At 37.8% G+C, this 14,634-nt stretch overlaps 1 protein-coding gene across 1 annotated transcript in view; it reads right to left on the reverse strand.

The window, feature by feature from the left end:
* The window catches only part of sema4ga (sema domain, immunoglobulin domain (Ig), transmembrane domain (TM) and short cytoplasmic domain, (semaphorin) 4Ga), a 41,954-nt gene that overhangs the window by 20,466 nt on the left and 6,854 nt on the right, over nucleotides 1-14,634 (reverse strand). The window contains exons 2-8 of the mRNA XM_066679219.1: nucleotides 12,728-13,010; nucleotides 1,859-2,004; nucleotides 1,571-1,633; nucleotides 1,388-1,486; nucleotides 1,179-1,272; nucleotides 671-784; nucleotides 207-361 (exon numbers count right to left, since the gene is read on the reverse strand). Of these exons, the coding sequence (XP_066535316.1) occupies nucleotides 207-361; nucleotides 671-784; nucleotides 1,179-1,272; nucleotides 1,388-1,486; nucleotides 1,571-1,633; nucleotides 1,859-2,004; nucleotides 12,728-12,857 (801 nt within the window). The 5' untranslated portion in view covers nucleotides 12,858-13,010. The remainder of the gene's footprint in view (nucleotides 1-206; nucleotides 362-670; nucleotides 785-1,178; nucleotides 1,273-1,387; nucleotides 1,487-1,570; nucleotides 1,634-1,858; nucleotides 2,005-12,727; nucleotides 13,011-14,634) is intronic.

Consider the following 14,634-nt stretch of genomic DNA (forward strand, 5'->3'; position numbering starts at 1 on the left):
GGACAGAACAGTAGTGTAGGATTACACAAGCAAATTATTATCTTTCCATTTATGTGAAGGCACTTTCAGAGAAAAATGGTTCCTGACCTCCACTTCATTAGCGGTTGAGCAAATGAACTGCTTTGGCATCCACACATTTGGGGTGAGAAAGAATGGAATTGTACATTAAGAGCGTGTACTGGGAACATGAGGGAATTGCTTCATACCTTACACACACGGGCCACCCGCGCCACCCTGCTGTGGCTGAAGTACGGACTGTGCTCCTGACTCTTCTCTGTGAAGAAGAAATAGATCTTATCGTCGTCTCCAGCAGAGCTGTTCACACTCTCTCTCACCAGTGCAGAGCCCACAAAATCAGCCTCTACACAGGACCAGACAACACACTGTTAACAAACAGTGCATTCATTGTGGAGAATACAATTTCTATCCCTGCTCAACCACTGAAATATACCATAGAAATAAGCACCACTATGCAAATTCAGGTGAAGTATTACAACAGTTTTTATACATGCTTAAGGTAATTATGTGATATTAATAGAAACTGATATACAGTATGCATTATAGGTACAGAAGGTGATTAAACATGAGAGCAGTGTAGTGCTGATGTCTGTAAATACACTGATGGTAGCTGTAGAGCAGATATATTTTCCATATGCTGTTATGCACAGACCATAAAGCCAGCGCGTTGGGGCCTCCTCTGTCCTCAGCGTGGGGTTTGGCGAGTTTCGGCGGATGTCTGGAGAGCTCCAGAACTCGTACTGAGAAGCAGTATACATTTGCCCATCTGAAAGGATGAAAGAAGAGCTTTAAATCCGTGATGTAGTGTGAGGTACTGGTGTTGGCAAAAAATGCCAAAATACAAGTATTTGGTATTATAATCATTGCAGTTACACAAGATGGAAAGATATTTTAAAATGCACTTAGGGAAATCAATGCTGTTGTCCGTTCCTTTTCCACTGGCATTGTGGCAATGGCAAAATCTCAAATGTAAATGCAGAGAAACAGGTGGCCTACACTCTGTAATTGTAAAACTACAAAGGGCTCCTGTATGGTCAGTGGTGCTGATAAAATAGACAGTGAGTTTAGCTACCAGGCAGGTTTTCCTAATGCAGTGATTGTTCAGTGTATATATAGATCTTGGCTAAAGTGCAGAAGACATGTGTTGATTGAGAGCTTACCAATAAGCAGGCCAGTGTAGCCCTTAGCAGGGTCATAAGGGCACTTCTCCCGTCCCTCTTCAAACCCAGAGGAAATCCTAAACTCTCTATCATCCTGAAAAATCAGAAGGGAAATACACACATCAAGCAAACTTAAAAAAAAGTAAACGCCAACCACTGAAATTTTGACACATTAGATTTGGAATCCTTCAGATATTGCGATTACTTACAATATATGCACACAGTGGGCTGAATGCATGAGTCCCACATGTATATAAATGAGTGCTGTTGAATCTCTGCAGAAAGCGGATGTGATTGAAACACTCTGTCTGTAAAAGGGAATAAAAGTATATCAGTAAAGTGGAGAGAAACTGGGGAAGGTCTAGAAAGCAGAATAAAATGAAGACGTTCACCTTGTTATCTTTTCCTTTGTTGAGGCAGAGCTGCTTCTGATCTTCTGGTGCCTCCCAGTCGATCTGCAGAGGGAAAATATTCTTTAATTGTTTAATCTCACAGAGGTACATTCTTTCTGAAGCTATGTCTCTTTATCCTCTATTTTGATACTTTAAGTTTTCAAACTTCATTTTCTCTTCTGAAATTCTGAAACTGTAAATTGTGACTCATACAAGTAATTTCAAGACAAAGACTTTTGAAGGACACTCAAGTGTGTGTGTTGTGCCAGTCAGACGAGGAATACTAACAGTGTGACTGGAGTTAGAGATGTCCACGGCCTGCAGGGCATACAGAGCTCCTCTGGCTCCAACATACAGCACTCCAGCATCCTCCTCCAGCAGCAGTGTGCTGTAGTTCAGAGCAGTACCCCTGAAGCGTCTACACCCCCACAGCCCTGATACACACAAACACACACAGGTCACACTCAGGACCAAAAATGTTTTAAAAATAAACAAGAAAAATACATGTGATCCTTTAAATAAGTATTCACAACTTTGAATATGTTTTTCAACAGGCTTCCAAAATAAAATGTGTTATTTGTATCAATTAAAAAAAATGCAAAATAATGATCAAAAGAGAAATTAAAATCAAATCAATATTTGGTGTGACCACCTTTTGCCCTCAAAAGAGCATCATTTTCTGTTGGACAAATTCAAGGTATTATTTTCAGGTGAATGATTGACAAAATATACCAAAGAGGTGATAAGAATCATCATTTACATATATAGGTTGAACCACAGTCATTAACTAAAATAGAAACAGCAGTGTAGGAGGCTTAACATAGGTTTTTTGAGATTGTGGAATACAGTTTCAGGTAACAGGTCATACATCATGACATGACTGAGCACATCAACAAAACATAAGGTAGTTATAATGCATCAGAAAAGTCTCTCCCAGGCAAAGATTTTTAAAAAATGCTCAAGCTCTGTAGAATAAGCACATGATCAGGCAACATAGAGGACTGTCAGTGCAGTTGTCAGCCCAGAAAACTTAGTACATGTGAAAGACACATCATGCTTATTTCCCTTCAAAACTGGAAGATGCCCAGCTGTGTCATCAGCTCAGAACTGGCAGAAACCGGTTGGATCCAGGTACACACGTCTACTTTTCAGAGAAATCTAGCCAGATGTGTGACCAAAAAGCCAAAACTTTGATGTCAAAACAAGACCAAGCGACTAAACTATGCTCAAAACCACAGGAAGTGAGGTGCAGAAAAATGGCAGGTGCTATGGACTAATGAGTCAATATTTGAAAGATTTGGCTGTGACAGAAGGTAATTTGTTTGCAGAAGTGCTGGAGAGCAGTACAATAATGAGTGTCTGCAGCAGTGAAGACTGGTAGAAGTTCCTTGCAAGTTTGGTGCTGAAATTCAGCAAATGGAGTTGAGATTTGGTCAGGTACTAAGGGTGTCCTCAATGCCGAGACATGCAGGCAGATACTTGTCCATCAAAGAATATAATCAGGGAGACATCTGACTGGCTTTATTCTGCAGCAGGACAAAGACCCCAATTATACAGCCAATGTCATTAAAAACTATCTTCAGCATAAACAAGAAAACGTCCTGGAAGTCATTATATGGCCCCTGCCATATATTGATGTGATTTAGATTTCTTTTATGACAAAAAAAAACTGACAAAAAATAAACTATAAACTATATTTTTAAAAGCATTCTTACTTTGCAGCAACTTTTCCACACCTCCCTAAAACCTTTGCACAGTGCTGTGAGTGAGTGAGTTCTAACTTTCAGTAAATTCTAGGTACTTTAAATTTAAATAATTTTACACCAGGTTGACATTGTTGACAGTTAAAGTCCCGCTCCAGGTAACTGTCTGTGAGGAGTTTGGTGTGTTCTCCCTGTATCTGAGTGGGTTTCCTCCGGGTCACTGTCTGTGAGGAGTTTGGTGTGTTCTCCATGTGTCTGCGTGGGTTTCCTCCGGGTGCTCCAGTTTTCTCACACAGTCTAAAAACACATTGGTAGGTGGATTGGCGACTCAAAAGTGTCCGTAGGTGAATGTGGGTCACCCTGTGAAAGACTGAAGGTGTTCCTTGCGCCCAGTGATTCCAGGTAGGCTCTGGACCCACCACGACCCTGAACTTTACAAGCGGTTACAGACAGTGAATGAATGAATGAATACCTATAAGGTTTGTAAAAACTGAAGACCTATAGAAGAACCACAATGTTTTCAGTGAATGTTTCTATAAAAATCAATTTATACTGAAAAACCCAAATTTGGGCAAGCAGGATATATACAACACAATATACTTGGCTTGGTCACAGTGATTGTGTAAGGCTTAGATAAGCTCTTTAATGATTCCATGCGAAACATAATAGAGTATTAGTTCCTTGAGCGTGGGAGGAGCCCTTTTAAAACAAGGTGTTTATGTTTTCTTGCTAAAGTTGTAACAGCATGGTCACATGGGCAGCATGAACCGACTACACACACCATTCTACACATTCAGATTCGACAGTGTGGGTGTATCTGTCAGGAACAGCTTTAGGAGCAGTGAGGAGACAGATACTACACTGCAGCCAGATTTGGCATTGCACCAACTACACTCCATCAACAACAACAAAAGAGATGTCAAACAAGGCTGGAAAGTGACAGCGTCAGAAATGTTTTGAGATTAAATACATAAAAAATATAAAGTGAGAGAGAGAGAGAGAGAAACATCTTAAATAATGTGTCCTATCCTGTAACTTCCTGCAGCCACATCTCTTTTATCCAAACAAATTCAAACAGACTGCCTTAAACAGTATCCCCTAAAAGGGTCCATATTCTATGCTTTTCTTCCCTGAAGGTAATTTATTTTGTTTCTGGTGGTTAAACCGAAGTAATTCATTGTTACATGATCATTTTATGTCCTGTCCTGGATTGAACAGGCTATTTTTTACCATGCCTTTACCCATCTACTCTTCCTTTCTGCTTACTCTAGATTTAGGGTTGGGGTGGGACATTTGAACCTTTTTTGCACAGTAAATAAAGCTTCTTTATTATTTATATTTTCAGTTGTGTATGTGTGAGTGTATGCGTCAGAGGTTAACTTTATTTACTGAAGAAACATTTCCACCCACACTTAAACGTACAGGCCTTTTTTTTTTAACCAAATACCAGATACTAGATAACAGCTGTTTTTACACATAGCTGGTTTAGGCCTCAATACATCTCCCCTGATGCACAAACAAACATACATATACAATCTCATGCACCCACACACACACAGAAAAACACATGTGCATATACAGAACAGCCAGCACACAAGGAACAGACAAAAATGTCTTAAAAACATGAGTCAGCAGCACAATCTCCAACATGTCCTAGAGAAGTTCACCTCTATATTCAATTAGTCACAATCATTGAGTCATCAAATCATTTTTATGGCCAAGCAGTTAAGAGACCCTGAGATTAAAAAAAAAATGCTTTAATAAATTCTCCTGAACTACAGCATAATTCTCACCACTGTGTTTTATTGGGGAATTAGTGACACACTCCTTATCACAAGCTTCTTTACCCTAGTTTCTCTAAGTAACCTGATGAGCCTTCTTCTGTTCAATAGCTTCAGGTGGGCCAGGGTGAATGAAACATTTTGGTTGTTGATTATTTTCCCTTAGATTTAACAGGAATTATTTTAAAAATAAGATTATATATTATAAAATATATTATAAAATTATAAGATTTATTATACAATCAACATCTTTCATATATATATATATATATATATATATATATATATATATATATATATATATATATACACACACACACACACATACATACACTGTTTTTAAACCTAGGTTACACTAAATATTTATGAATTTTTATTTATGACCGGTCAGTGTCAACATCAAACTGAAATATTTAACTCTTTCAGTATAAATTATAATCATAAATTGGACAAGATATATCTCATGTATGAAAATATCATGATTGGTTAATCACACTACAGTAAAAATAGAAATATTTTGAAAATAGAATAGCTTTGGATCACTATTGAAAATTCAAAATAAACCTGAGTGGGGACACGAGGCAGTTTACAGGCTTGTTTTGTTGCCAGAACCTGAACTGTGTTTCACAATGTGAGATTTTTAGAGATTCAGGTTTTGTAGGATTGTATGACTTATTTGAAGACAGTTTCACTACTGTCAGTTACCTTTAGAGTAAATATAAAAACAATGGCTGTAATCCAGCAGTAGTGACTCACTGAGTCATGTGAGACAGGCAAGGAACCTACGGCCACACACCTGTATAAAGGTGAGCTGGAAGAAACACTTTTGATTTCCATTTACAAAATCAGCGTTACAGCTTTTGTTAAAACACAAATAGGATAAAACACAAACAGGAGAAAATGATCATCCACCCTGTGACTGTAAAGTGTGCACAGTGACAACAATCTCCACAGACCAGTTTCAGCACCTGTTTTAAATAAGGTGGTGTTTTTAACTAAGACACTCTCCACCCATCCGTACACACACGCAACTCACTCAGCCTGCCAGCCCTGCCTGTTAAACTGAGAAGCTGCCACTGCTAATTAGCTAATTAATACCAGATCCAAGACATGATTCAGTTTGCCACAGTGGGAGACAGCTGTGAGTGAATGTGTGAGTGTGTATGTGTTTTTGTGTATTTTCAGGACAATCAACAGAAATAAAATGGGTAAATTACAATGTGAGGAGAGAACCTGAGCAAAAAAGGATGGCAAACTTGTGTGAATGCCTCATGAACATCAGATAAGTGAACACAGTGGTCAAAGATGTTATTTACATTCATTTCATGCCATTTAATTTTACCTACATTACCTACTGTATGTGTGATGTGTGTTGATATATGCGCTGTACTGAACCATGTGTAATGTTTGCATTGTTCTCTAACTGATTATGTACCATGAAAGAGGTCATATTCGCCCACTAGCGTCTTTACCCTTCACCTGGGTTCTTCCCATATTGACTCATCCTACACTAAAGCCTTCAAACCTATTGAAGTCAAAGGTAAATAGCCTGAATCTGAATCATTAACAAGCTCCCTTCCACACAACCGTGAGGGGAAGTATGATAGTGCTGCACTGAGAAACATTTAAGAAATAAGTCCAAGCTGATTTTCTAGAGTAAAAAATAATCTACATTTTTAAAATTTACACTTAATATACACTACACTACACACGCAATTAGTGAATTCAGAATTTTAAACAAAATGTGACTTGCACTGATATGTTCCAACAGCTAGTGTAACACTTATCAGGTGTTTTACTGTAGAAAAGGGGGACAGTCTACCCATTAATACCCTTCATTTCCCTTCACAAATGTTGGATGACCAGATTTCCAGAATTTTAGCCATATGTTGAATATAAAGTTAATATGTACATGTATTAAAGTTTAATATATATATATAATAGCTACACTATTTTGGGAGATACATGTGACAATATATATATATATATATATATTATATATATAGTCACATGTATCTCCCAAAATAGTAATTTTACAGGAGAAGTAAAAAACTTCTTAACTTTAAATGGAAGTAAAATGATTTTATTCCAAGTAACTTTGGAGCATTTCTATTGGCCCATTCATCATGAAGTTTTCACACTACATGAAGGACAGCTTGAACTGTGTCCAAATGATGTAGTAAACAAAAAATAAATAAAAATGGAGATACATATATTTAATTGGACAGCGACAACATGAGTCTTAAAGGAAAATCTTAAAGTTAAGACTTGTATAGCTTAAAATATCATACAAGCCCAATGTTATTAGTAAACAAAATGGAACATTCTAGTTTTTTATTTATTATAAAACATATAGCAAACTATTATCTGACTGCTATGACATTATATGATTATACTAGAGTTATGAAAATTACATATCACATTGTAGAAAAATTCAGAAAGGCTTAGTTCATTTGAAATTTTACTGACTTTTCCTCACTCAACCTATTGAAGTAAGGTTTTATTTTTCAAAAAACAAATAATGTACATTAATTAGTTATTAGTTATTAGTTATTAATACTATTATTATTATTGGTCATGTACTTCATATTGAGGTTTACATAGCAAAAAATCATGGTTTACTTTAATGTTAATATCCAAACAGGCCTAATCATGGTGATAGAAGTGCATTGAGCCGTGTGTATGTGCTCATGTTTGTGAGAGTGAGTATTAGTTTGTGTGTTTCTTTTTAGTGGGTGGAGGAGAGCCTTTGAGGATGACATCCATCCACAAGCACTTTGGTGTTTTTTTGTTTGGAATGAAGTAATTACCCACACTCTGAGAAACCCACAGAGATGGCCTCAGGAGTCTCACGCCTCTACACTTAAATGAGTTGTCTCTCTCTAACAAATGCACTTTTATCTCTCAAAGTCTTTTTTTTTTACTTCCTCTGTTCTGCAACCTCGCTCTCCTACTTTCTCATTCTCTCCCTTATCTTCTTCCTTTCTCAAATCAGTAATGCTTTACTGGGAAAGTCTCTCTAAAATCTACAACTAACAAAGGATTCTCTCAAGTTAAAAGTGTTAATTGCATAGAGAATTCACCAGAATGAAAGTTTCATGATGCAATGATATGTATTGTAATGTTGCATAAATGTGTGACAACACTGAGCTGCCAATTTGTTTGGTACATTCACATACAGACATTCAATTAGCAATAATAATAATAAATTTTATTTATAGAGCACTTTTATGTACAGTGCATCTCAAAATGCTTTACAGTTGCACAAGGCTAAAAGCACCAGAAAGGTGTTTCAAGTATTTGACTTTACAAATATTCTCACAGCTGAAGGCAATGAAATCCTCACCAAATGTTCTAAAATCTAGGAGCTGTTCTGGAGACCCTGGAGGAAACCCATGCAGACAAGACTCCACCCAGATGGGTCTTGAACCCAAAATCCCAATACTGAGAAGCGAACGTGCTAACCATTAAGCCACCCACGTAGTCTGAAAATGTGTCCACAAATGCTTGGTTATGCTAACCCATTAGTTGCTGCACAATTTGACATTCAGCAATAAATAAAGATGCTTAAAACAGGCACGACTTACTTAATATTATTTGTTGGGGGATTAATTCTCAGCACAACAGAGACACCAGTAAGATACCAGTAAGGCTGTGACAGCCCCAGTATGCTAGTCTCTCTGTCAGATGCATCTGGAGTATTTTTAGACAACAATGAAATACAATGAAAAACATTGAAAAGCATGAAACAAAATGAGAATATTGCACATGACTGCTCCAGAGGAGGTTTCAGATCACATAAGTTGGAAATGTCTCCAAACTTGTGAGACAGCAAACTGCATTACTGAATGTGCTACAAAGCAGCTCCAGTTACAAATTTCTGTGTTTCAAATTTCTGAGTTTCTGTGGTTATTCAAACAGTGAATAAAACTTACAGAAAAGTTAAACTTCATCCACATACTAATGACAGTCAGTTATTTTCCACTCAAACTTTTCCACTTTTCACCTTAAAAGGTGCTTAGCTTCAGAATGTAAACAAGCAAAGACAACTGCAATTGCCAATAATCATAGACATTCCCTTTAACTCCATTACAGAACAAAAACAAAATGTAAAGTTGCAGTGTTTAAGATTTAGTAAACCATATTTTCATTCCATTCAGATATTAATTCACCTGTGATTGATCACTTTATCAATCCCAGAGTGACTCAGCGGAGTGGAGCGGTCATGGAGAGGGTGAGGTGTATTGTCCATTAGAGTTGTGACTCTGTTGAGTGTCCTCCTTTTGACTATTGCCTTAAAACTGTCTGGTGAGCAGTCCAGGACAAAGCTAGCCTTCCTGATCAGCTTGTTGAGCTCATTTGCATCTCCCCTCCTGATGCAGCTTCCCCAGCAGACAGTTGCTAAAAAGATGGCACTGGCAACAACAGACTGGTAGAAGATCTCCAGCATGCTGCTACACACATTAAAGCACCTCACCACCACTCAACAAAGCTATTTATAAGGTCTCTGTATTTTCCTTCCTGCTCATACTTAATACACCCTACCACCACCAAATCATCAGAAAATTTCTGAAGGTGGTAGAGGTCTGACCTGTACTTAACATCTGTGGGGTACAGGGTAAGGAGAAAGGGAGAAAGCACAGTTCCCTGGGGAGCCTCGACCCTTTGCAGGTTCCAAGCTGCACATATTGTGGTCTACAAGACAGACAGTACAAGACCCAGGCCATCAGAGACTTGTCCATTTTCTCCTCAAGCATGAGAGGCCGGAATACACTGGAAAAGTGAAAGAATGTGATTCTCACTGCAGTGTTATTCAGGTCAAGATGTGAGTACACCTCCTGGAGTAGGTAAATGATGGCATCATCCACACGTACATGATGGTGTCGTGCAAACTGCAGTGGGTCCAGGAAGGGGCTGACCTTCTTAGATCTGAGGTCTTAGATGGGACAGCACTAGTCTCTCCAAGAATTTCATGACATGTGAGGGAGGGGTATTCAGTTGGTTGCTATCTGCAAGGTTAACACTAGATTCCGCTAAATCTTAGACAATGCACATTTTACTGATCGACAGATAGACATTTCTATGCACAAAAAAATGTATCTGATATAAAATGAATTACAATTTTAATTTCCACAGAGCTCTGCACAACAATTTGTAATTTAATCAAAGGGGATTTCTGCAAGAAGCTTGTCTAACAGAACACATTTGGGGGCAGAGCACTGCAAAGTCAGATATGTATTTACCAAGTATATTGTTGCTAATAAAATGACCAACATGATATATATTGGTGAAATAACAGAGCATGATAGGGTCTCTTTTGGTATTTGTTTGCTATCTTTTCTCTCTAGAAGGGAGCAGAAATTCAATGTGCTCATTACAGTAATTGATGTTTCTCTTTCCTTGCACAGTCCTCTTATCTAAGAGCATAGAGCCACTAAATAAAATGATTCAATGTGGGAGGTGGAGGGGGACAGGGCCTGGGTGCCTTGCTCACCCAATCTGATGTATTTAAGTGTCAGACAAGTTGCTAAGTAACTTGAGGAATAGATCTGTCCGAGGTAAATAATAGTATGAAAAGAAGGAATACATGCTTGAGGAGGAGGTGAGAAAGATATGAAGCGTGGGTAGATGCAAAATGAATGATAGTAAGATAAGATAACATACACACACTTGCATACAAATAAAAACATGCACACAGACCCACACACACAAACACACACACGTCATCTACGTCAATACCATCATCATTGAGTTCTGAAAGAACATAAACAAACAGATCTGTACTGATCTGTTACAAACATTTGTGGATGCTGAAAACAAAGTATTTTACTTCAGCTTCGCGGGGCCAGATTACTATGCAAGACCATCCTAAAAAACGTAAACCACTATTTAAAATTTATGAATAGTCATTTTCACTCATTCAAACCCTCAAAAAGACAAATTTTCAAAGATTCCAAGAGATCGTTTTGACTTAAATTCTGTGCATTCTTGCATTGAGCAGTGTTCATTTTGAACCATTTGACAGTTCTCTCATGAAGTTTGACACAAAATGTTCAGTCATGACCCATTTTTGATTGTAAATACTGAGCCTTTAGAGGAGCTTCATTTATATTCAGCTGCTTATTGGGGAATGTTTCAGAACAGAGCAACATATAATTCTATAAACATTTCAATCTAATTTTGCCCAAGTCCAAAATTTTTGTGTATGTTGCAGACATCAAATTCTAATTTTTTTATTTAACAAAATACAGTCGGGTTGACCAGTGTAAATACTGGAAAATTTCATCATGATTTGTAAGTTAAATTAAGGATTCAGAGAATTGACAAATCACAGATTCTTGTGTTACATATTACAAAACAATTTGACAAATGTAATGGATTTATTTGGACTATAGACATTATAACTTGTCATTATATACATTAGCTACTTGCACTGTAAAGTAATCTGAGCTGGTATGTTTTTCTTCATTGGACTTCTTCAAACAATGCTGAATGACTTTTCTCATATACAAACCATTACATTACTCAGGACATATAAAATTGATGTAATCTTTAAGCCAGAGCCACACATTTCAAGCCATCATACTATATTCTGTATGAGAAGTGATTTACATCAGAACATCACAACAGCATGGAGTGAGTGTGAGGTTTTGTTGCAGTGTGTTTTTGTGAAGCCTCTGGCTGCTCCTCCACTCTGAGACTGTGCTGTAATGCTCCTCTCTTCTGGCTCAGTGCCCTGCGAGGGCTGAGCACGATGGGCCTCAGAGAGCGGACCCTGTGCTCTCGCCACGTGTTTACAAGCTAAACATGCGCCTCGGGACTCTTGACATCCTGGCCTCGCGGTGCTTGTGTAACTCAGTGCAAGAGATAAAAGGCAACTTTGAGTCAACTCATCAGGCCTTTCACGCCACATCCTCTGCGGCTCTGTACACAACAGAGCACGTGGAAGAGTGCAGTCAGTTTTAGAAGTGTTAATGGACAAAATCCAAACTCTAGCAAGATCTTTTCATAAGCTATACCACCTGAGAGCAAAGGTTGACTACTTGGCCAGAGACTGTGAGTATGCCCACTTCTCTTCACTTAACCCTGCCAAGCTGCTTCTCTGCATCTGCCTTTCACAGTGCTGCCAAAATCTAAGCCTCAGCGAAGCAGGAGAATTTCCAACATAAAACTACTTTCTGGAAAAACAAGTTGTTGTAACACTTCTTGGCTTCTTTTCTTCTGACAGTTATGTACATTGATTCTGAATAGTTGAGGACACCTAGCTCTTATAATATACCCTAAGACATAGTAAAAGTAACACATTCAATCAAAAACACCTTCAAATTCCAAATAAAGGCAAAAAAAAGAAGACACGATCTGAGACAAATGACAGTATGATAACATTACATTCAGATACTTGCAGAAAAAACACATGCACACAAGTCTGGTATATCACTGACCTCACTATCACTTGATTCAACAAATTATTTGTTGACAATAACAAAGTTTTTGTTTTGTTTTTTTAATAAATCTCAAATTTCATCCCAAATGCATTTTATATTTTTGTTACAATAATTTTATTGTCTGTTAGGATTACTGTAGATGAGGAACATCACATTGATCTAGTTTGTAAAAATTCAAGAGTAAGACAAATTGTATTGCACTGAGGGGTAGTGGTACGAGCGTCTTACCATTGGAGAGAACAGTGGTCCTGGGAGTTATATCCAAGTCTATTGGGGGTCGGAAGGGATAGGCCCACAGGCTGGACATGCCAAACAGTAGCTGCAGACAGGACAGCCATGCCACATCGTGACTCATCATCACCACAAAGATGAGTTCTCCCAGGAGGGGTGGGCACCTGAAGTTCACCCCTCCTCTCTTTAGATTAACCAGAACACTCTCACACTCGCACGCTTTGATGCTGTCTCTCGTGTCTGCTACGAAATCCCAACAGTCCTAGGCCATTCTTTTAATCTGGAAAACAAATACAAAAACAAGCTGGAAAGTTAGCAAAGGAACATAACAGCTCAAGTGATACTGATGCTACAGTAGATGGGCTATTGTTGCATTATTCCACACACAGAGATCCTAGTTAATCCGACATCAGAGTAATAGGGAATATGTTTTATTTGATTTCATTAATGATTCTAAATAAGTGATTTCCATCCTGCAAGCTGAAATGTCACAATGGGTGCTGCATAAACAGGCTACAATAACAAAAGCATTTAAAAGGCACTTTTTCTGGCTTTAAAACTGCTTAAATAAAATCAAATATAGGGACAGGTAGAGTTGGTTAATGGTGTTGTTTACATTTATATTTAACTTCCACTTCAAGACAGATAAAAAAAAATCTGTCATTTATTTCTGAAGCTAAACGAAAGCCTGACGAAAAACAGACAGATCCTCATGCTCAGCCATGTGACAAATCTTGTAAGTTGTGAACCAAGAGCCTTAAGAGCCGTAACATATATATATATATATATATATATATATATATGACATATATTATGTTGACTGAAAATGTTCTTGGGTAGCCAATAGCTTAAAAATAAGCTGAGTGAAACTAGGTAATAATATTCTTCTCCTCCTGGAGTGCTTTAAAGCATTGAGGGATAATGTAATGATTACAACCTCTGCCAACACATCCCAGTTTGCTTTACACACACACACACACTCAGAGCAAAGTTCAAAGGCTTGTACTGGACGCTGCGACATGTCCAGTGGCCCAGACCAATCTGGCCTGTTATACTGCGCTCTGTCTCCGGGTATTGCTATGAGCAATAATGTGATGGATGATGTAGAACTAATGAATAGAGAGAGTATTAAGCCACAACCTTATGAAGCTTCATCTTCACCTCATCCACTATCAGCAGAGGCCTCGCATCTACAGCACATTCCTCTTTTTATCTCCCTCACCCGCTTGGGTCTGTATCGAACAGAAATGAGAAAGGACTTCTGGTGCTGGGCCTAGCTGAGCGTAACACACATATATATTCAAATGAAGGGTTTTTTTTAGTATTAGGAATGATATGGGTTTTTGTGGGGTGCTACATGTTTGGGATTTCATAAACATATTTTTTTTTTTTTTTTTTTTTAGGACCACAACAACAGTCTCTCAGTTTCATGTTAGCTGTACCTTAAGGTGATTCCTTTCTTAAGATCTCTCTAAGTGAGTGGCTTGTTACTCATTAATATCTCAGATTAGAGCATCACATAATCGTTAAATAATAAAAAGTATCCCATTCTTATTAAAAGATAAAAGATTATCAATTAAAGTGGAATGTTGCAAATTTGCTGAAAAATGCTGCATTCTTTAGAAAAAAAAGTAAAATGCTGCATTCTGATTCTCTCTGAGTCAGAACTGTTCACAGTGGTGGTGCTAGGAGCCATTTATTACAGGAAATGATTAGGAATGTACTGCCTGAGACATAAGACCCTGTTTTATGAAATCAAGATTGAAAGTCAAAAGTGGAGTGGTACATGCAGGAACATAGCATTCAAACATGGTCCAATATTTTACTGTTATCAGCATGGCAGATAAAACCTAGAAGACACATGTAGAATCATTGGTCATTCTGGATGGTAACATGACTACACT

Source organism: Hoplias malabaricus, chromosome 8 (assembly GCF_029633855.1).
Source record: "Hoplias malabaricus isolate fHopMal1 chromosome 8, fHopMal1.hap1, whole genome shotgun sequence".
Classification (NCBI taxonomy): Eukaryota; Metazoa; Chordata; class Actinopteri; order Characiformes; family Erythrinidae; genus Hoplias; species Hoplias malabaricus.